The 21,043-nt window shown below is 39.1% G+C and overlaps 1 protein-coding gene and 1 long non-coding RNA gene across 4 annotated transcripts in view; one reads left to right on the top strand and one right to left on the bottom strand.

Moving 5' to 3' along the window:
• zgc:171482 (zinc finger protein) overlaps window positions 1-21,043 on the bottom strand; it is a 218,175-nt gene that overhangs the window by 138,246 nt on the left and 58,886 nt on the right. For all 3 annotated transcript variants that reach the window (XR_009064573.1, XR_009064574.1, XM_057847733.1), the window contains exon 2: window positions 778-894. Coding sequence is in view for 1 of the 3 variants with exons in the window: in XM_057847733.1 (XP_057703716.1) it covers window positions 778-894 (117 nt within the window). In the remaining 2 variants the exon portion in view is untranslated. The remainder of the gene's footprint in view (window positions 1-777; window positions 895-21,043) is intronic.
• LOC130922755 (uncharacterized) overlaps window positions 16,045-21,043 on the top strand; it is a 39,019-nt gene continuing 34,020 nt past the window's right edge. Inside the window, exon 1 of the long non-coding RNA XR_009064575.1 lies at window positions 16,045-16,275. This is a non-coding gene — a long non-coding RNA (uncharacterized LOC130922755). The remainder of the gene's footprint in view (window positions 16,276-21,043) is intronic.

Here is a 21,043-nt window from a genome sequence, read left to right as displayed (position 1 = left end):
CTCAGGTGTTAAAGGGTTAATCGGCCGATAGCCGATGTTGGAAAAAAGCCCATATATCGGCAGGCCGATATATCGGTCGACCTCAACTAGTAACTGCTAATATATTAATTTATATTTTGCCATAAATTGTTTCTATCCTTCATCTGCTTATGCAAACCTTCATATTTGGAATTACAGCTAGATTGCAATGCACATTTCAAGGTTGTGTGTGTGTGTTTTCTCATCTAATTAGCGTAGTTGGTACATGTTGAAGCATGTGAACACACATTGTTGCCGCGCTCGCTCTCTCGCTCTCTCCAGATAAGTGCTTGTCCTGATTAGTTTCCTTGTTAATCCCAATTGTGCCTTGTAATCAAGAAAGACCCCGATGCATAACTGTAGTGTGTGTGTCTCTCTCTCTCTCTGTGCATGTGCACTTAGTTAATATAGGACAGGGCTGATTATTTAATGGCCATTCATTAAATTACTCTTAGGGAGTATGCTGAGAGGTAGAGCACATTAAAACAAATTGTGTATATGTGTATGTGCCTGTTTGTGAGTGTGATCCCCAACCATTACCCTGCTGCATTAAGTCTATGGATAATGGATGAGCACTGTTTGTCTGTACAAATAAGCCCAGTACGAAGACCACAGCGCAGGAATCTGCCTGCCAAAGCAACATTTTGTGTTGTTTAGTGCGTGCAATTCCTTTTGTGTTCACTCAGCTTGCAAATGAGTCGTGCCACCAAAAAAAGCAAGCGATGACAAAAAAAAAAAGATGCACAGAGACAGACTCACCTCATAGTGCGCCGTGCGCTGGGACTCGGAGATGAGCTGGGCATTGCAGATGTTGCAATAACTCTCTGTGAACAAGCCTCCGTCTACTATGACCGCAGACTTCATCTTCCTCGGAGACTGCACACAAATAACAAATCATTACAGTGTGTCAGTGGCAGTTAGGGAAAAGTATGGATTAAGAATGAATGTATTATGATATTTCATCTTCCTGTGCATTATTTTGGCTTGATCCTTAAGAACATTGGACTATATAGCTTTGACTTGTGTTAGTGAGGCACTTTTTAATCATCTCACCACCATTTCATGAATCAATAAATAATTTATAGCGTAGATTATAAATGACGGTGGTGCTAAGATATACGGAGTTACAGTATGTATTTATGAGTACAGTAACAGCTTGATGATTGTCATGGTTCCGCTGAAAAATATAACTACTTATTTATTCATCTGCACGTTGAAGGAGGTGCTTAATATATATTCTTAATTTACTTGTATATGATTTAGTGTATGTATAATATAAACCACACAAACTCAAAATATGACACTAATGGGGATGTCCCGATCGCAAATTTTTGAACTCCATTTCCACTCTACAGAAACCGAGTCCAAAGATATTTTAGCATTTTATTAAGGAGGAGGTTGGGGGACATCAAAATGTTTTTTTCTTTTTTAAAATTGCAACAAAACTGTCCAAAGGTAAGAGCTGTAAAAAGTGTTTGAAACCAAGTAGTAAACAACATATATACTATACAAACAAATTTAGTTTTTGCACATCAGTTGTGCAGCATGAAATAAAGTTGCAAACAAATTCTGTCTTACATAAATAAACTTGTAGGATGAAAAAGGTTGGTCATCCAACCAGATAAACTGAGCCAAATTGACTAAAATTTTCTTGGCTTTTTTTGCTGCTCCTGGACATTTCTCTTTGCTTGTTGGTAGGCCTGTCGCGATAACCAATTTTAGTAGGCAATATATTGTCTCATAAATTATTGCCGATATGTGAAATGATTGTCAACTTTTTTTTTTTTTTTCACCAATTCAACCACGAATGGAGTGACAATACATCCTAACAATTCACCTTTTCAAATAAATATTGAAAAAAAAGAGTCATTTTAAAGCTTGTTAACTGCAGAATATGAAATAGGTGGGAAAACCAATAGCTATTTGTTGTCTGACAATTAGGGCCTATTAAATGTGTTTGTTTCAAAATGACTGTCATTTTGTCCTGAAAAGTGCACAGGTTAACAAACTTGAAGCCAAATGATCATTTATCAGATCATACTATCTTTGCCAATCAGATTTTTCAAAATGGGTGTCATTTTTAATCTATTCTTAGTGTAGAATCTAAAGCAGGGGCGTTACCGGGGGGGGGGGGGGGGGGGGCAGTGCCCACCCACGAACACGCTCTGCCTCCCCAAAGAAAACTGGATGTAGTACTAACGGCAATCTGGGCACCACATATGGTATCCCATTCATATAGTACTGATGTGTTCTAAGTTTTAACCTTTGCGTTGTTATCTCCTCTTTCACCTTAATTAAAAAAAAAAAAAAAAAAAAAAAAAAAAGAAATGAAATGTTGGTTTTGTTCCTAGGGGGCGCTACACACATATTTTGATTTTTTTTTTTTTTTTTTTTTTACATTTTATCAAAGTTTTCATCAGTGTTCACCTGGCTGTTGGGTTCAAAGTAAGGGGGTCAAAGTAGGGCTCAAAAAGTCGGCGGGACAAAGAATGACTGCTAGGGGGTGCTACATAGTGAATTTGGAATTGGTCTTTACACGGTCAATCAAAGATTGCACCTGCCTTGACCTGCCTGCCAATTTTGGTGCATTTTGAAGCATTCTAAGGGGATCAAATTGAGCTCAAAGGGGCTGCGGAACAAAGAATATATAGAATAACAATAATAAAACCAAGGAACCAAAAGAGGTTACCTAAAAAAACATTGTCACCTGCATGTCCATACTGTTCAGTTATGGGTGTGTTCTAAGTCAAATAAAATCAAATCAACTTTTTTTTTTTTTTTTGACCAAATCACAACAACCGTTATCTCAAGGAGGTAACAAAACATGTTTTAAGGTGTAGTAGCCCTATGCTGGATTTCGACCTACTTGAGCGTTGTAGCTTTTTTTTTTTTTTTTTTTTGTAAATGTGAACATGCATTTGAACTCTAGTTCGGACCAAACAAATGAACGCTGGTCCGCTAAAATTTATGGGTCTCGGTCCGTAAGCACACCCTGCTTCGAATGCAACCGGAGAAGAGTGCACTTTTGCTACTTTATGTGCAGCATCACAGCCTGGAGCTGTGATGCACCAGGCCATGACGCTACACGCTATAGAAATATATTTCCATTTATTCACAATAATCATATCTGGACACTGCATTCTTCTAAGACAACCTCTTGTCCTTTGTTCAGTGTATGTAATCTGATCAGGGCTGGGGGGTGCACATTCCAAGCAAGTTAACCCTCCCACATGTTAGAAGGGAGGAAAAAGGCTATGCACTGGGGGGGAGGGGGCACTTTTTTGGTCCCGGGACCAGATGTCATGTCTTTTCTGTTTGTCTTTAAGTGTAAATTCTTTATTCTTTTTTATTCCTGATTTCTGTGTCATCATCTCCTGTTCGTGATAAGAATAAAACAACCTGTAACATGGAAGTATCGACTCTTTTCATTCACTGCAGGGCAGGGGTCGCGTTAACTGAATATTTTCCGTCATTGACCGGTTTTTTAAAACGGTGACGGAAAAAACTGAAGTCCATCTGTCATTTTGACAGGTTGCAATTCACACCCCAGACCACAGGGTGGCGAGTGAGCATATTAATTAGCTATTGTCTCTCTTGATGCATGACGTCGTTGGCCTTACTCGGAAAGATGTCAAGGCAACTGAGTGTTTGCCTGGCACGGCCAGACTGTTCTCCCTGTATTTTTCAAACACTGAGAGAAAAGTCTGGGACCCAGCCTCTCGAGTAGGTACTAAATCAATCAACAAATCAGATTTGTTTATTTGCGTAACGTGTTCTTCACGAGCAACGTCACTCTTGCGCGCCAAAAGTCGTCTCTACAACAACACGGATGGCGGACGGGAGAGCCGAGAACATGTTCCAATCCGCGGTAAATTCAGTTTTAAATGAGCTAAAACACATCGACACGAGTCATTGACAACAGTCTGTCTCGCGCTAGCCTTGTTGAATAAACTCCGTTCTCCTCGTATGTTTACTTACGCGCGCAAGTCCCTCGTCCTGCCCTCGTCGCTTTGCTAACGACACGTCTGCCCGTCGCTGATTGGTGCACTCCGCTGTCTGTTTGCCTCTTGTTAAGCTTTTTCGGACAGAATTTTAATTAAAAATGAATGAAAACTAAATACTATTGAATATGTCATTATTATCATTTTAAAAATGTAAGTGACGGGTAAAAATAGATTATGACCGGATTTTTATGACACTGTCAGTCAATATGACAGACAACAAAAAAGTCTAGCGCAACCTCTGCTGCAGGGTATCCTTGGAAGCGGAAGTACAGCTCGCATGCTATTCAAAATCAACAATGGCAAGATGACAAACGATTAATCAGTGACAAATGTTGTTGTGCTGCGCTAAGCAGTTCCATTTGATACAGACAATTGGGTTCTAATGTGGCAGTTGTGTTTTGCATGCTGTTCTTGAACGGACAGTGCGATAGTGACAGTTGCTGAAACAGGCGGAGCCTCTTGGGGCGGCCGTTTCATGAGTTCCGTTCTCCTGGAAGTGACAACAACTTGACAGTCCAAAAAGTCACGAGCGATGCCACGCCTGTGTGACTTGGGGTATAACACGGTTACCCTTGCGTGGTTTAATTTTCACCTATGCTTTTGTATACTCCAGTTTGCTCAACTTAAGAGTCAGGAGTAAGCAACCATGCTGCTTCCGAGCACCGACTTAATGTAGCATGTTGCCCGCTCCTTCCCATTTCCTCGTCTATTTGTCCAATCAATCAGTGCGCCTTTCGTCGGAAAGTTCGTTTGGCGCAGTGTGAATGCTGAACCTTTTCAACAAGTCATTTGCAAGTGTTGGTGCGAGGTAGGTCTCCAACCGGACCCTGGTCCTCTTGGTCTAATGTAAAAGCCCCCAAAGTGGCTTCATTTGACTAACTGCAGTAAACTCAGAGTAGAGCTGGATGTTTGTTTTTCAGGTGGAGAATTAAATTGATTGTGTTGAACATATTTATTTTCTCTCTGCCACACAAAATGCTCAGTTCTCTTCCTAGCATTGTTTACTTCCTCTGTTTACAACTGTTGCAATGTTGCACGGTATAAATAATATATTTTTGTTTCTTTTCACAATGTCCATGTACCTCTAGATTATTTTGTTACTTTGTAGCACTTAAGGTTTGAAAAATATTTTATATTTTTTAAACCTTATCTTTTTCACCTGAATCTGATCCCCTGAAAATGACATGATCGATCCTTGGCAGATCTATTAGATACTAAAGCTATTGTCAAGCGAAAACTGACATCACACATATCCTCAGATCATACAATAGACAGTTGCACACAACACTGTGGAGCAATGACTTCACTTTGAGACTCCTGAACTGTTGTTGGTCCTCAACCATTTTTGCACCACGGATCGGTGTAATGTGGACCTTTTTTTCACGGACCGGCAATGTGTGGTAGAAAATTACAGTAAATATAAAATAACACGACAGGGCTAAAAACAAATATGAAATGTAACTCAGCATACACTGAATCAACCTTTTTTAAATGCGGCATCTCCTAAAAGTTGATGGCAAATATCTTTGGTCGCAGGCATAATGAGTTTTTCTCCAATTATGAAAGCTTAGCTTCAGCTCTTAGTCCAAAGGCAACATTCACTTTTGTTGCCTTTTTTGCTAGCTTTTAGCCACATATTATGCAGAATGGACTTGGTTGTAGGCTCCTCTTCTGGCTCAGCAGGTCTCCTTTTCCCCATAAAAAAGCTGTCCAAAGACGTCGCTGCCCACAGCACACAGCCAACAGCAGCTAACTGTTTACATTGACTGACACTGAGCTGCTATAGGTGTGCAAACACCCTAGTAATGGCAGCCAACCACTAGATGGCGACGTACACAAATCTCTACTCGGATTAGTCAATAGAGTAGACAGGCATATTGATATGTGAAGAGGCACAGGCCAGATTACGGTCATTAAGAAAATGATTTATTATTCCTCTGTGGCCCGGTAGCAAATGCGCCACGGACCGGTACTGGACCCCGGCCAGGTATTATCTCTAATACTACAGATTGTATTCTATTTTACTATGTACATTACATGTGCTGTAAGTTAATAAGACAATGCCCCGAATATCAGTTATCAGCAGTGTTGTTAATATCGGCGTTAGAATATAACGTTGTTACTAACAGCGTTATCTTAGTGAGTAAATTACTTTTCTCAAGTCAATATTTTACCGATTTATGAGTATTTTAGATAAAAAATTAATTAGGTTTGCTTGGAAGGTTCGCTACAACAGCCTTGCAGGGAAGTGTACTGCTTTAAGATGGCGGCCGTTTACTAACGCCCGCATCTAGCTTTTTGTAGATGTGCTGCTAACGCTACCGAATCTATATTGCATCTAGTCCTATATAAATGATATCTACCGTAACATTATGTGGATGTACTTTGTAGCAGCTTTTCGGCAGCAGTCAGGTATGTTGTTGTGTTTTTTTTTTTATCTCGTGGCATGAGTTGAGCTAGAGCCGTGAGTTGAGCATTGGCATTACCCGAAGGGCCGGGTAATGAGAAGCATGATGTTTAGCTACTCTCGCTTCGTTCCTCATTGCGTCCCAAAGACCGGCGCGCTGAGTGTGTTGTACTTCCGCTTTACTTGGCATATTTCAATAATCGGTATTTGGATGTTTGTGAATCGTTCTCGAATCTTCCACGCCCGAATCGCGAATAATCTAAGAATCGGAAATTTTGCACACCTCTAGTTATAAATGCATTATATTTAAGCAAACTAAAGTCCCTCTGCGCTATGCCAAGTGTATTACTTGAGCACCACAACCTACTAAACTACTGTGATCGTGTCTCATGTTTCACGCTTCATATGAACAATTTCAAATTGGTCTCAAGCAATATTTCCTGCTCAGAAAACAACACTGTCAGTAAATCCATCGAGACCTGAGAAGCCCAAAGGAGTCTTTCATTGTGGATTCTTAACAACCCGAGAGGGTCTCACTGCTTTCGCAGCGAGTACCACGGTCGAAAAATGTTTAATGATGTACTCCGAGCGCCTGTGTTAAATTTTCTATTCTCTTCATTAAGTGCACCCTGCAGTACAGTGCAGTGACAAGGTTAGGGAGTGTAACGGGTCTTGAGGGAATGATCCGGTGACAGCAATTGCTAAAGTGGAATAGATTTTGCCCCAAGGAAGATCTACAATAGTATTTGCAAGGACACAAACGGTACATGGCCCTTGGCCCTCCAGAGGTCATCTCCACTAAGTGTGAAACAACACTGCCATTTCGCTGAAAAAAATGGTCTTAAGAATCACACCGTGAGTGATGGTAATCAATAAAATTGACTAGCTAGCGACAGGAAGTTAAAGTCTTTATCTCACGTCGAGTGTGTAATTACTTTTCAACAATGCACGACAGAGTCACTTCAGTGCACTCATCTAAACACGCATGTGGAGGCTTTAAATTATCCCTTTATATTCTCACCATGTATTTAGCGCAACCTCGACCTTTCAGTTAACTGCACACATGGTGTATAGACACTTCCATTACCTCACTCGAACCGCAAAACCTTCAAATGTTGACATGAAATAGACTTGAAAATGCTTTCCATCTTTATTTGCAAATTATCACAAATTTTGTTGACATGCCACACCGAATAGCTTGCCAAAAACTTGGAATTTAGGCTTCCCTTATCTGTCTTGTGAATGTGGTTGATCTCTGGTCACAATCAATGGAATGGTGAGGAGTTGGTTGTAGCCATTGTGTTCCAATGTATACACCAATAATAATACTGGGTCATTCAAGATTTGGAAGGCAAAGGCAAAGGCAAAGGCAAATTAATTTATATAGCACAATTCAACACAAGGCAATTCAAAGTGCTTTACATTACATGAAGATCATAAAAATCACATTAAATCAATTGAACGTAAAAACAAAGACAATCGAAACAGGAAATACATTCATTAGGGCTGTCAAAATTATCGCGTTAACGGGCGGTAATTAATTTTTTTTAATAATCACGTTAAAATATTTGACGCAATTAACACACATGCCCCGCTCAGACAGATTTAAATGCCAGTACAGTGAAATGCCCACTTGTTAATTGTGTTTTATGGAGTTTTGCCGCCCTCTGCTAGCGCTTGGGTGCGATTGATTTTATAGCTTCAGCACCCATGAGCATTGTGTAAGTAATTAATGACATCAACAATGGCGGGCTACTAGTTTATTTTTTGATTGAAAATTTTACAAATTGTATTAAAACGAAAACCTTAAGAGGGGTTTTAATATAAAATTTCTATAACTTGTACGAACATTTATCTTTTAAGAACTACAAGTCTTTCTATCCATGGATCGCTTTAACAGAATGTTAATAATGTTAATGCCATCTTGTTGATTTATTGTTATAATAAACAAATACACTTCTTATGTACCGTATGTTGAATGTATATATCCATCTTGTGTCTTATCTTTCCATTCCAACAATAATTTACAGAAAAATATGGCATATTTTATAGATGGTTTGAATTGCGATTAATTACGATTAATTAATTTATAAGCTGTAATTAACTCAATTAAAAATTTTAATCGTTTGACAGCCCTAAAATTCATACATAAAAATCGCATTTAATAACGAAAAAAAATACAGCTACTACAGCTAATAATTGAAATCAGCAATGGAGAGAAAGCACAAGAGGAATAGAAAGCATATAGATTAAATATATAGAGAGTTATGGATATGCTGTGCTAAACAGAAGCGTTTTTAGCCCTGATTTAAAGGAGCTAACAGTTTGAGCATACTTCAGAGCTTCAGGTAACTTGTTCCAGAGGTGAGGAGCATAATAACTAAATGCTGCCTCACCCTGCCCACCCGGTTCCAGATGACCTTAGGGGTCTAGATGTTTCATAGGAATCCAACCAATCAAGCATGTACTTTGGTCCAAGGCCATTAAGTGTTTTGTAGACGAGCAGTAGTATTTTATAGTCTATGCTTTGACTCACTGGTAGCCAGTGCAATGATTTCAAAACCGGTGAATGTGGTCCAGTTTCCCTGTATTTGTGAGGAATCTGGCTGCAGCATTCTGTACTAGCTGCAGCTTCCAGACTGATTTTGTATCAAGACCTGTAAATATACCGTTGCAATAGTCCACTCTGCTGAAAATTAATGCATGCATAAATTTTTCAATGTCTTTTTGAGTCAGAAGCCCCTTAATTCTGGCTGTATTTTTTTAGGTGGTAATAAGCAGATTTAGTGACGGACTTTAGATGGCTACCAAATTTTAGGTCTGAGTCAATAATTACGCCAAATTTTCTGACTTGATTTGTAGCTGTAAGTGACATTGGGCTCAGGTGTCTGCTTATCTTTGACCTTTCCTTTTTTGGCCCAAAAATGATCACTTCTGTCTTTTCCACATTTAACTGGAGAAAGTTGTGGCACATCCATTCATTGATTTGATGAATGCATTTACTCAGGGAAACTAAGGGACTATAATCATGTGGGGACACAGAATGAAGAGTTGTGTGTCATCTGCATAGGTGTGATAGGATATGTCATACTGTTCCATAATCTGAGCTAGGGGAAGCATATAGATGTTAAATAAGAGTGGTCCAAGAATTGACCCTTGAGGGACTCCACACGTGAAGACATTTTGGTTTCAAAATTCTTGAAAAAAGAGCCTTAAATTCTCTGTTATTTTATTTTTCATAAAATGGGATGTGGGGACACAGAATGGGGACATAAAACAGCCTCGATTCTTCTAAAAAAAACCCAACACAAAACAAAACAAAAAAAACAAACCAAAAAAAACCAAAAAACGCAATTAGCAGTTATTTTACGTAAATATTGCGAATGCCAAGGCTGTAGCGGCTAATTCCTCCCACTGATTTTTTTCACAGCGTTTCAAAATGCATGCATGGTACGAAAAATATAATCCTTGAATCCTCGAACAAATCACTCCTGAGACAATTCTTCCTGTTTGTATGCGGTACAGCTTTCATACCCCTGCATGTGTTGACTAATTGCAACTGACTGCGAATAACTGAAGCGGACTGTAGGACAGCCCCCTACTTGGAGGCAGTGGCTGACGGGTTTGACCCGTCAATACAATTATGAAGTCTATGATCTGGCAAATTATATCATTAACTCCATTTATGTCCAGCTCGGCTCTTTTACATCCATTCAAAAGTGAGATAATTTGCCAGATGACACAAATGATATCTGTCATAAGCATTGATTAATACTCATGGCAGTGTCATGTAAAATTATGATGGACTTATGGCAGTCTTATGGCCAACTGTCAAATAAAGTGTTACCAAATACCATAACTAACAATGAATAAAACAACCAGAACTGTAACTGAAGAAATAATTAGCACAGATCATGTATTTTGATTGTTATTAACATCTGTAGCACTGCATTGCATGCTAGGAGGCATGTTGGAGGACAACAGTGTTAACAGCAGGTGGCAGCAGAGGTTGACTGTCTTCCTCAAGGGAGCAGTGATGGCCAAATGAAGCTTTGCAGCCAGTTGGTTCAAAGCTTCATGGTGGTTCATTTGGTCTTATGACAGTCTTGTGATGCCGCTGTCAAATAAAGTGTGACCGGTTAATATCTTTTGGTGTAAATATCCCATAATACAGTGAGGACGACTGCGGTTTAGGTTTAGAACAAATGCCATTTTTGTTTTAAATTTGGTGGGTGGCGGCCTCTAGTCAGGTGCGCCTTATAGTCCGAAAGTTACAGTAGTTTGAAATCGGTGGGCGATATGCCAGAAAGATCATATCATGATTTTAAAAAAATCTCAATCATGATTTTATCATGATCCTTTTTTTTTACCATTATTTTTTCATGACTAATTTGCCCATTGGTGATCATTTTCCTCATATACAGTGGGGCAAATAAGTATTTAGTCAACCACCAATTGTGCAAGTTCTCCTACTTGAAAAGATTAGAGAGGCCTGTAATTGTCAACATGGGTAAACCTCAACCTCGAGAGACAGAATGTGAAAAAAAAAAAAAAAAAACAGAAAATCACATTGTTTGATTTTTAAAGAATGAATTTCCAAATTACAGTGGAAAATAAGTATTTGGTCACCAGCAAACAAGCAAGATTTCTGGCTGTCAAAGAGGTCTAACTTCTTCTAACGAGGTCTAACGAGGTCTAACGAGGCTCCACTCCTTACCTGTATTAATGGCACCTGTTTTAACTCATTATCGGTATAAAAGACCCCTGTCCACAAGCTTAGTCAGTCACACTCCAAACTCCACGATGGCCAAGACCAAAGAGCTGTTGAAGGACACAAAAGAGACAAAATTGTAGACCTGCACCAGGCTGGGAAGACTGAATCTGCAACAGGTAAAACGCTTGGTGTAAAGAAATAGACTGTGGGAGCAATTATTAGAAAATGGAAGGCATACAAGACCACTGATAATCTCCCTCGATCTGGGGCTCCATGCAAGATCTCACCCTGTGGCGTCAAAATGATAATAAGAACGGTGAGTAAAAATCCCAGAACCACACGGGGGGACCAAGTGAATGACCTACAGAGAGCTGGGACCACAGTAACAAAGGCTACTATCAGTAACACAATGCGCTGCCAGGGACTCAAATCCTGCACTGCCAGACGTGTCCCCCTGCTGAAGAAAGTACACGTCCAGGCCCGTCTGCGGTTCGCTAGAGAGCATTTGGATGATCCAGAAGAGGACTGGGAGAATATGTTATGGTCAGATGAAACCAAAAGCTTTGGGGCTGTTTTTCTGCAAAGGGACCAGGACGACTGATCTGTGTAAAGGAAAGAATGAATGGGGCCATGTATCGAGAGATTTTGAGTGAAAATCTGCTTCCATCAGCAAGGGCATTGAAGATGGGTCTTTCAGCGTGACAATGATCCCAAACACACAGCCAGGGCAACAAAGGAGTGGCTTCGTACGAAGCATTTCAAGTTCCTGGAGTGGCCTAGGCAGTCTCCAGATCTCAACCCCATAGAAAATCTGTGGAGGGAGTTATAAGTCCGTGTTGCCCAACGACAGCCCCAAAACATCACTGGAGGAATAGGCCAAAATACCAGCAACAGTGTGTGAAAAGCTTGTGAAGAGTTACAGAAAACGTTTGGCCTCCGTTATTGCCAACAAAGGGTACATAACAAAGTATTGAGATGAACTTTTGGTATTGACCAAATACTTATTTTCCACCATGATTTGCAAATAAATTGTTTAAAAATCAAACAATGTGATTTTCTGTTTTTTTTTTACATTCTGTCTCATGTTACATGATTACAGGCCTCGCTAATATTTCAAGTGGGAGAACTTGCACAATTAGTGGTTGACTAAATACTTATTTGCCCCACTGTATATGTTTTTATGTGGAATATTTAAAATTTGAAGGCTGGGATGTAAAATGGTGCGCAATTCAGGAATGACCCACATACCAGTTTACGACTGCTTCCAGATGTAGATATTCACCATGGTACACACATACTGCAGTCATATTTCAGGAGTAAGATGTAATTGATCATCATAATGTACAGTATCCACCACAGTAGAAGAAAAATGTGTTCTTTATTGATAAAAAGAAAACTAAAAACAATGAATTCCCAATTTAATTCAGTATGTCACAAATAGGACATACAAATAGACACCACAAAACTAGAGTCCTTCCTTCTCAGCAATTGGATTAAGATGAGCAAGATGACTATGAAACCTCCGCCTTATTAAAAGCTGGAGTGACAGCAGGAATAGCCTCATCCGCGTAATATTTCTATTACTTGTGAATATTACAAGCGGGATGTGAGCGACAGCCTAATTAATAAGGGTGATCTGTTGGTGGGATTTGCGGAAATGCATGACCAACACAGCGTAAAGATGATCAGACAGATAGTACAGGAATAAATGAAAGTGGGAAAGAGATTGGAGAGGGCTGTGTGTGATATCCTCATATTTGGGAGATGAGTTCCCAGAGGGACATGTTCTATGGCCAAGAACTTTACGGTCAATTTTGTTTTGTTGCATGAACGAAAATCTAGGTATCGGTGTTTTTTTGTGGCAGGCCTTTTAATTTTCGTCCTAGTCATATTTTAGTTATTTCAAAATGTGTTTGTGTTCGTCTAGTTTTAGTAAAAAATTAAAAATTAAAAAAAACTCAAACTTCGTCTAGTTTTTGTTGACAATTACTCGAAATGTTTTCATACAGTCCACAGGGTCCCCCTAGGATTGATAAATCTAAATTAAAGACTTTTAAGACCTTTTTTAATGCCTTTTCAACTAAAAAATTAATACTTTTCTTGTACCCAATATTTCGATAATATTGAATCATATTAAAAAAATAAAGCACTGAACATCAAATTTAACCTCAATTACTAAGTGTGTTTGACAAAAGAATGCACATTTATTGAAGATACAATTAAAACACATTTAAATATAAGGTCTTTCAGAATTTTTTTTCCCAGGATAAAATGGATTTTACACTATTACTGTAAAGCAACTTCAGAAATTACATTTGCAATACAACAGGTTTCCCTTTTAAGAGGACCTAGTCAAGGTGGTAGGTAGGTGATTGTCAAGTTGGCCACCTTAACTGTAAAGTGCTTGCAATTGGAAGTGAAAGTTTAAAAAACAACCACTAAATGGCAGTAGTTTACCATTAATTACCACAAAATAAAAAAGCTACACATGACCATTTCCCTTGGTAATTGTTTTTTTCTAATCACATTACAAGAAGTATAAAAAACACATGTTAATCCTTTGTTAGCTATTGAAGACATTTCTTTTAATCAGATAGAGAAAATCCATACTCTTATTTAATCAAGAAAAACATTTAAATAGACCAGGAGGTGTTTTACTATCACCTACATTATAATTTGCCTATCACCATGCCATGTTATTCAGATCAACGTTAGTACGTTACCCTGCACTCGTTCCAATGATAGTGTCAACCGTGTTGTGTATCTGAGAGTGATGCCGGTTTATCCATGCTAAGGCTAGTGCACCTGCCAATACCCCATTGAACATGGCTAACTCTTGAGTTAAAACTGCGAAATTCACATTCATTCGAAAGGCAAACCGTGCAGAAATACATTATTGCATCTAACACTTTTTAATTGGAGAAACTGGCAACTTACTTTGACATGTTAAGCAGGTTCACTGCCTTCGCATGACCCACAAACTGCGACCCAAAGTATCTGGATGCGACTTGGTCGCCGATCCAATAACTCACATGCTGGTCCAACTGTTTGGACTTGGTTGTCTTGTTGAGGCTTTCGTCGAACCTAACAACTAAGGCATCTGAGCAGTTCCTTGCGTTAGCACACAGTACTGTGCGATTGCCTGCTGTTGTGATGCTAATGATGCTAACGGCGCGCACGCACGAGGTGCTGCGCATCGTAAAAATTCTACGCGTCATCTTCATTATGGATTAAAAAAAGAAAAAAACTTCATCACGGATATAATTTAGGTTGCACTGAGATGTTCTTCAAAATTAAAACCACGGTGAAAAAATTCCAGACTTACGACAGCTAATTTAATGCTTTTAATACCTTTAATAATGGAAAACTAAATTCAATCCTTTTTTAATACTTTTAATAACCCGCGGGTACCCTGGTCCATGAATAAATAAATAAATACACTGTGACTGTTGTTGCAGGGTCGCCAATTGCATCAGTAACAAGATGAACAGACGCCTCACTCAGTTAGGCGCCTCCTCTTCTGCAATTGAGTAAAGAAATCAGGCCCCAATCCTAAAACTTGAAACTGAGAACACAAGTTCAATTAAGGACAAGATATGATAATAAAATAAAAAATAAGCCAGCATTAAAAATCAGCCCCCAACTCAAATTAGACACAGGACTAAAGAGGATGGCGGGCAGCTTTAAGCATACAAACCAGATCGAGGTGCCTGGAGACAGTCAACCTTAAGCGGATTCTCGTTTTAAAACCACATAAAGTATTTAACATGAACGTGAACTCTGAGCCTCTTCAATGAAATCTTAGTGCCTCTGGCCCATTATTCATTAAAAAGCTGTCACTGCATTTAGAGGTGGCTTTTATATCTATCTAATAACCACTCAGATATTTTTCCACCACCTGAGCATCGAATAGCCATTTGATTTTTTAACATTCCTTGTAGCCTGATAGCTCTGTTCAAGATGAACACCTCTTATGAAGCCAGATATCTAAATTTTTAACGCAATGCGAGTCAGGATTAGCATAAATGCTGTATAGTCAGCTTCCACTCATAATGTTGGCCAAAGTCTATTTGAGAAAAATGTACATGGAGCTGTAGATAATTTCCTATCAGGAGCCATTGTAGTTTTTAACTTGAGGGATGAAATTAATAGCAATAGATCCTATAAAATCCCCAGAAAGCCACCATGCCCTTACTTTATAACCCGAATTGTTACTTTTACACCAAAGGGGTGAGATTCATGGGAGGCGATGTCACTCGCGTTCAGTACATTTTCTATGGAACGAGCGCGAAAATCGCCAACCCTTTTGCGGCGAACCGACATGCGAGGTTCGTGTGATTTATACCAGATTGGCCCGAAAATAAGATGGTGTTTTTTGCATTGAAATAAGACTGAAAAAGTGGGGGTCATCTTATATTCGCGGTCTAGAAGTTATACCCATTCACGACGCTAGATGGCACCAGATATCATTGACGCGATGTTCTGTCATGACAGATCTCAGCTACTCTCAAGTTTAACCAGTTTGCATTATTTTATTGCAATGTTTTTCCTTATTCAGATTTGTTTCCAGTAGGGCTGTCAAAATGATCGCGTTAACGGGCAGTAATTAATTTTTAAAAATTAATCACGTTAAAATATTTGACGCAATTAACGCACATGCCCCGCTCAGACAGATTTAAATGACAGTACAGTGAAATCCCCACTTGTTAATTGTGTTTTGTGGAGTTTTGCTACCCTCTGCTGGCGCTTGGGTGCGACTGATTTTATAGGCTTCAGCACCTGTTGAGAGAAATGGTGGAGGAAATGTTTTGTATTCATAAATGTGTCCTCAGTTGATGTTGAAATAATGTTCCTATTGCTTGTTATTATTGACATATTAACGTTTCGCCACAAGATGGCAGGATGGGACTTAATTGTCTAAAGTGCTACTTTTATTACTTCTTCTTGTTTGACTTTGATGACTTTGATTTGTGGGATTGCCTGTGAAGACAGCAATGAGAGAGGATGTATCCGCATGTCAATGGAAATTAAATACGCCAAGTTTTGGCTAAAAGACAACTTATTCTCCGTCAATTCTTCCTACGAATGCAACGTTGAGCTGCAACCACCTCAACAGCACCCATGAGCATTGTGTAAGTAATTATTGACATAAACAATGGTTTATTAATAACTAGTTGTTTTTTTTATTGAAAATTTTACAAATTTTATTAAAACGAAAACATTAAGGGGGGTTTTAATATAAAATTTCTATAACTTGTACTAACATTTATCTTTTAAGAACTACAAGTCTTTCTATCCATGGATTGCTTTAACAGAATGTTAATAATGTTAATGCCATCTTGTTGATTTATTGTTATAGGAAACAAATACAGTCCTTATGTACCGCATGTTGAATATATATATCCATCTTGTATCTTATCTTTCCATTCCAACAATAATTTACAGAAAAATATGGCATATTTTGTATATGGTTTGAATTGCGATTAATTACCATTAATTCATTTTTAAGCTGTAATTAACTCGATTAAAAATTTTAATCGTTTGACAGCCTAGTTTCCAGACTACTGTTACAGTTAGACTTCACTTTGATGGTTAATGCAGTTATTGCAATTTTGTTGTTTTATCAGAATAGATTGGTTTATTTACATTTCAAAAACCAGAAGCCATTCATTTACAAATGTGATTGCACTTTAGTTTACATATTTAAATGTTCAGATATTAAGATTTGAATGAGGCAAAATAACATGCTTTTTCTCTCAAATATATTGTTATAATTATTTGTTTTAGATTTACTGTAATTATTTTCTGTATAAAAATTAATTTGGTGTTCAAAAAGTATTTTTTCCAAACTTGAGTCTTGAAAAAGAGGGGGTCGTCTTATAATCAGGGCCGTCTTATATTCGGGCCAATACAGGAGCGACTCATGTGTGAAATTATTAACACATTACGATATCATTTCACATGTTACTTTGGTGTTTTGGAGTGACACTGATGGTTTGGTAAACTTGTTAGCATTTTCTTTATGCTATAGTTATCTGAATAACTCTTAATAGCTATGGCCACGTTCACGTTCTGCCTTTGGCAATGTGTGTTCAATTGTATTATTGACTTTTTTATATTGAAATGCATGCTTTTAGTTTGTGGCGCTTTCACGCCCAAGTGGGGGCGCAGTCGCACTTGTTTACGTGAAGAAGAGCGCTCACATGACAGAAGAAGACGGAGTGCTACACAGCGTCTATGAGAGAGTGGGCGAGAGAGAGAGAGAGAGAGAGAGAGAGGGAGAGAGAGAGAGAGAGAGAGAGAGAGAGAGAGAGAGAGAGAGAGAGAGAGACACGGCTGCGGACATACGTTCATTGTTTATGCTTGTAAAATATCTCTACAGAGGCAACGCCTGTGTGTATCATCTTTTCTGTTGTTGTTGTGTGTTTTCCACCCGCGAGCCAGTTGTGTGGTTGTTTGAACGATGTGCTAATGCTAGCGAACGCATGCTAACCGTTTGTATCATTGCTGTAATAGCACCTAATTATCATTTATTTACGTTGATGTGAACCTGTTTGGTATCGAGGACGAAATTGATTCAACAAATTATACGGACGTCCAGCATCGTCATTTGGGAGTTTAGCTCGCTGTATAGCCAGGACCGAGCCGTAGCGTCCTGGTGAGGACAGTATATTCGCGTTTCGTTGTTCATGCATCATGTAACATTATCATACTGTACACTTATTCAGCATGTTGTTCTCCATTGTATTTTTATATTAAATTGCCTTTCAAGATGACATATCTATTCTATGTGTTGGATTTTATCAAGTAAATTTCCCCCAAAAATGCGACTTACAGTGCCCTCCATAATCATTGGCACCCCTGAAAAAGATGTATTTTGATGGGTCAAAGATGGGTCTCACACAAAAATACACACGGTCCCAGTTGAAGCCTGGGACCGTGTGTATTTTTTTGCAACAAACACTCTAAGTGGGTCTGGCGTGCCACGAAAGAAGCGCATGCTGAAAAGCACCTCATACCCACTGTAAAGTATGGGGGTGGGTCAGTGATGCTGTAGGGCTGTTTCACTTCTAAAGGTCCTGGGAACCTTGTTAGGGTGCATGGCATCATGAATGCTTTGAAATACCAGGACATTTTAAATCAAAATCTGTTGCCGTCTGCCTGAAAACTGAAGATGGGTCGTCACTGGGTCTTTCAGCAAGACAATGACCCTAAACATATGGCCAAATCTACACAGAAATGGTTCACCAGACACAAAATCAAGCTCCTCCCATGGCCATTTCAGTCCCCAGACCTTGTTTTGTTGGCAAAAGGGGGTTGTACAAAGTATTAACACCAGGGGTGCCTATAATTGTGACACACATTATTTGATGTCAAATAATTTTTTCTTTATGTGGGATTTTTTTCCCCTCTGAATGAATGCACTTGTATTGAAGGTTGGATTTTTCTCTTTTTTTTCCATTAAGGTCCCATATTATTTGAATTAAAAGAAAAATTATTAGAAGCTAAAATACACATCTTTTTCAGGGGTGCCAATAATTATGGAGGGCACTGTATACTCCGGTGCGACTTGTATATGTTTTTTTCCTCTTCGTTGGGTATTTTATGGCTGGTGCGACTTATACTCAGGTGCAACTTATAGTCCGAAAAATACAGTACATAATGGCCGCCAGCCCAAAGACTACGCTTCCCAGCATGCCGCACAACGCCTCCAGGTGTGGCTGCTTAAGCCACTTAATTGCAGCTGGCCTGGAGGACAATATAAGAGACGACCAGATGAAGCCAAGGGGGAGGCGGAAGGAGATTGAAGGAAAGACTTAGAAGAAAGTATTTTGATGAGAACAGACCTAAGTTGCCATTTTTAGACATTTTAGTATTTTGATGAGAACAGAACTAAGTTGCCATTTTTGTGACATTTTAGTTGATTGTTTGCTTTGTTACTTCTTGTGCTACATTTGGGCTTTTTTCTTTTGGGGAAACCCATTGTTTTTTCTGAATAAAGAACTGTTTGTTTGGACACCTTTGCGTCTCAAGCTCCTTCCTGGCCTGGCCTACCTCGTGTGTGGTCACAATGCACACGAGGACCAGCGACGCGGTATAAGAAAATGACAAATGGTTCTATTTCTTTGCCTGGCACTAATACCAATCAGCAACGAATTTATTGATCGACAAATCAGCTGTAGAGACACTGGTCAACCGGGAAATTGACATCCACAAGCTACACTTTGTCAACATGGAGAAGGGTATCATTTTAGCAGTGTGCGAGCAGCAAATACTTTATGATACCTCTTGGCATGATTTCCGGAATATAAATAAAAGCAGTAGTATGGGAAGTTGTTGGCTCTCAGAAAAGACCGGAACTTTTTAAATGCCCTCCAAAATCATGACCAATCAGAGACAAGCGATGACGCACAGGCAGAGAGCGATGCATGCCACTGTCACTTGCCGCTGTAGTCGCATCGCGCCCCGTGTGTTGGCTTTCAGCTCAACGGCGATGATTTTCACATTTTGTGTCTTGCCCCTAATGCAACAGTCAACCTTGTCCTTTACCCTTTTACCCGCTAAACCCCCAAACAGTAACCTGAGCCTCTAAACCAGGGGTGTCCAAACTTTTTGCAAAGAGGGCCAGATTTGGTGTGGTAAAAATGTGAGGGGCCGACCTTGGCTAACGTGCTTTACGTTAGGGCTGCAGCTATCAAATATTTTAGTAGTCGATTAATCGATGGACTAGTTAGTTCGAATAATCGAGTAATCGGATAAGAAAAATGAAAAATTTAAATACCTGAGCCTCAAACGGTATTTTTTTTTAAATGAGGATCTATGTACAACAAAAGAACAATTGCCTAACTTACATAGAAAAAGACAGCTAGCTTAAATGCTATAAAACGCTAATGTTTAACAATGCTCTTAACAAATGGTTCAGACACATATTCCTACAAAAAACAGCTAAATATACCCATAAACTAAATCATGAATGCATAAAAAAAACATTAGCTCAAAGAAAAACTTATGTTGGTCCTAACAGGGAACAGTCGGATTCAGCCATGTGAAAAGAGGCATACTAGAGGGCAGTGTATCCACCCTAATCAATAAAACTAAATGCAAACACTTTCAAAACAAACCATTACAACGCCACTTTAAACGAATACTCGAAGCAACAAAATTTAATTTGAACATTTTTTTCTAATCGAATACTCGAGTTAATTGATTAATCTTTGCAGCACTACTTTACGTAGAACAAGCAAATTTTAGCAAGCCATTCTGTGTGTCACATTTGCTTCATTATTTTGTTTAATTAATAATTTCAACAATCTCGCGATTAGCCTTTGTTTGCAATTAGCCATTTTAGAAAATTGGAAGTAAGGGTTAGATGGGGTGATTTTGTTTAGAGTGCTGCTGACTTTTGGTGGGTAAATGAGGAGCAGCGTTTGGTGTGTAAGCTACTTCACATGCTGGTAGCAGTACTGCTGACTGATTTATTAAGTCTGTGTGCGGGCCAGACGTTATTGATTTTATGACAGGGGCTGGGGGCCGGATGAAATTTGACCACGGGCTGCATTTGGCCCCCCGGGCCGGACCTGCTCTAAACCGAAATGCTACCCTAACCAAAACCATGAAGGCAACCACCAAAACAATTACACAAAAGCCCAAATCTTAGCATGAATCCTGATTCATGGTCTTTTTGTTGATGTTGCGCTTCAGCTTCATTTCTTTTCCGTCTTTCTTGGCAGGACAGATTGGTATTAGAAGCACAGCAGGTGATTGCAGAGCTTTTTGAAGAAGCTGCTGTCAACCACACTGTTAAGTCCTGTTGCTTTTCTTTCACCATCCTTATAGTTGCTCTTTTGTTTGACCTAAAGAGCTTTTTTTCCCCCCCGAAATAAAGAAATGTCAAATTAT

The sequence above is a fragment of the Corythoichthys intestinalis genome, chromosome 10 (genome assembly GCF_030265065.1).
Source record: "Corythoichthys intestinalis isolate RoL2023-P3 chromosome 10, ASM3026506v1, whole genome shotgun sequence".
NCBI classification, from domain to species: Eukaryota; Metazoa; Chordata; class Actinopteri; order Syngnathiformes; family Syngnathidae; genus Corythoichthys; species Corythoichthys intestinalis.
This window is presented reverse-complemented; position numbering and strand designations above follow the sequence as displayed.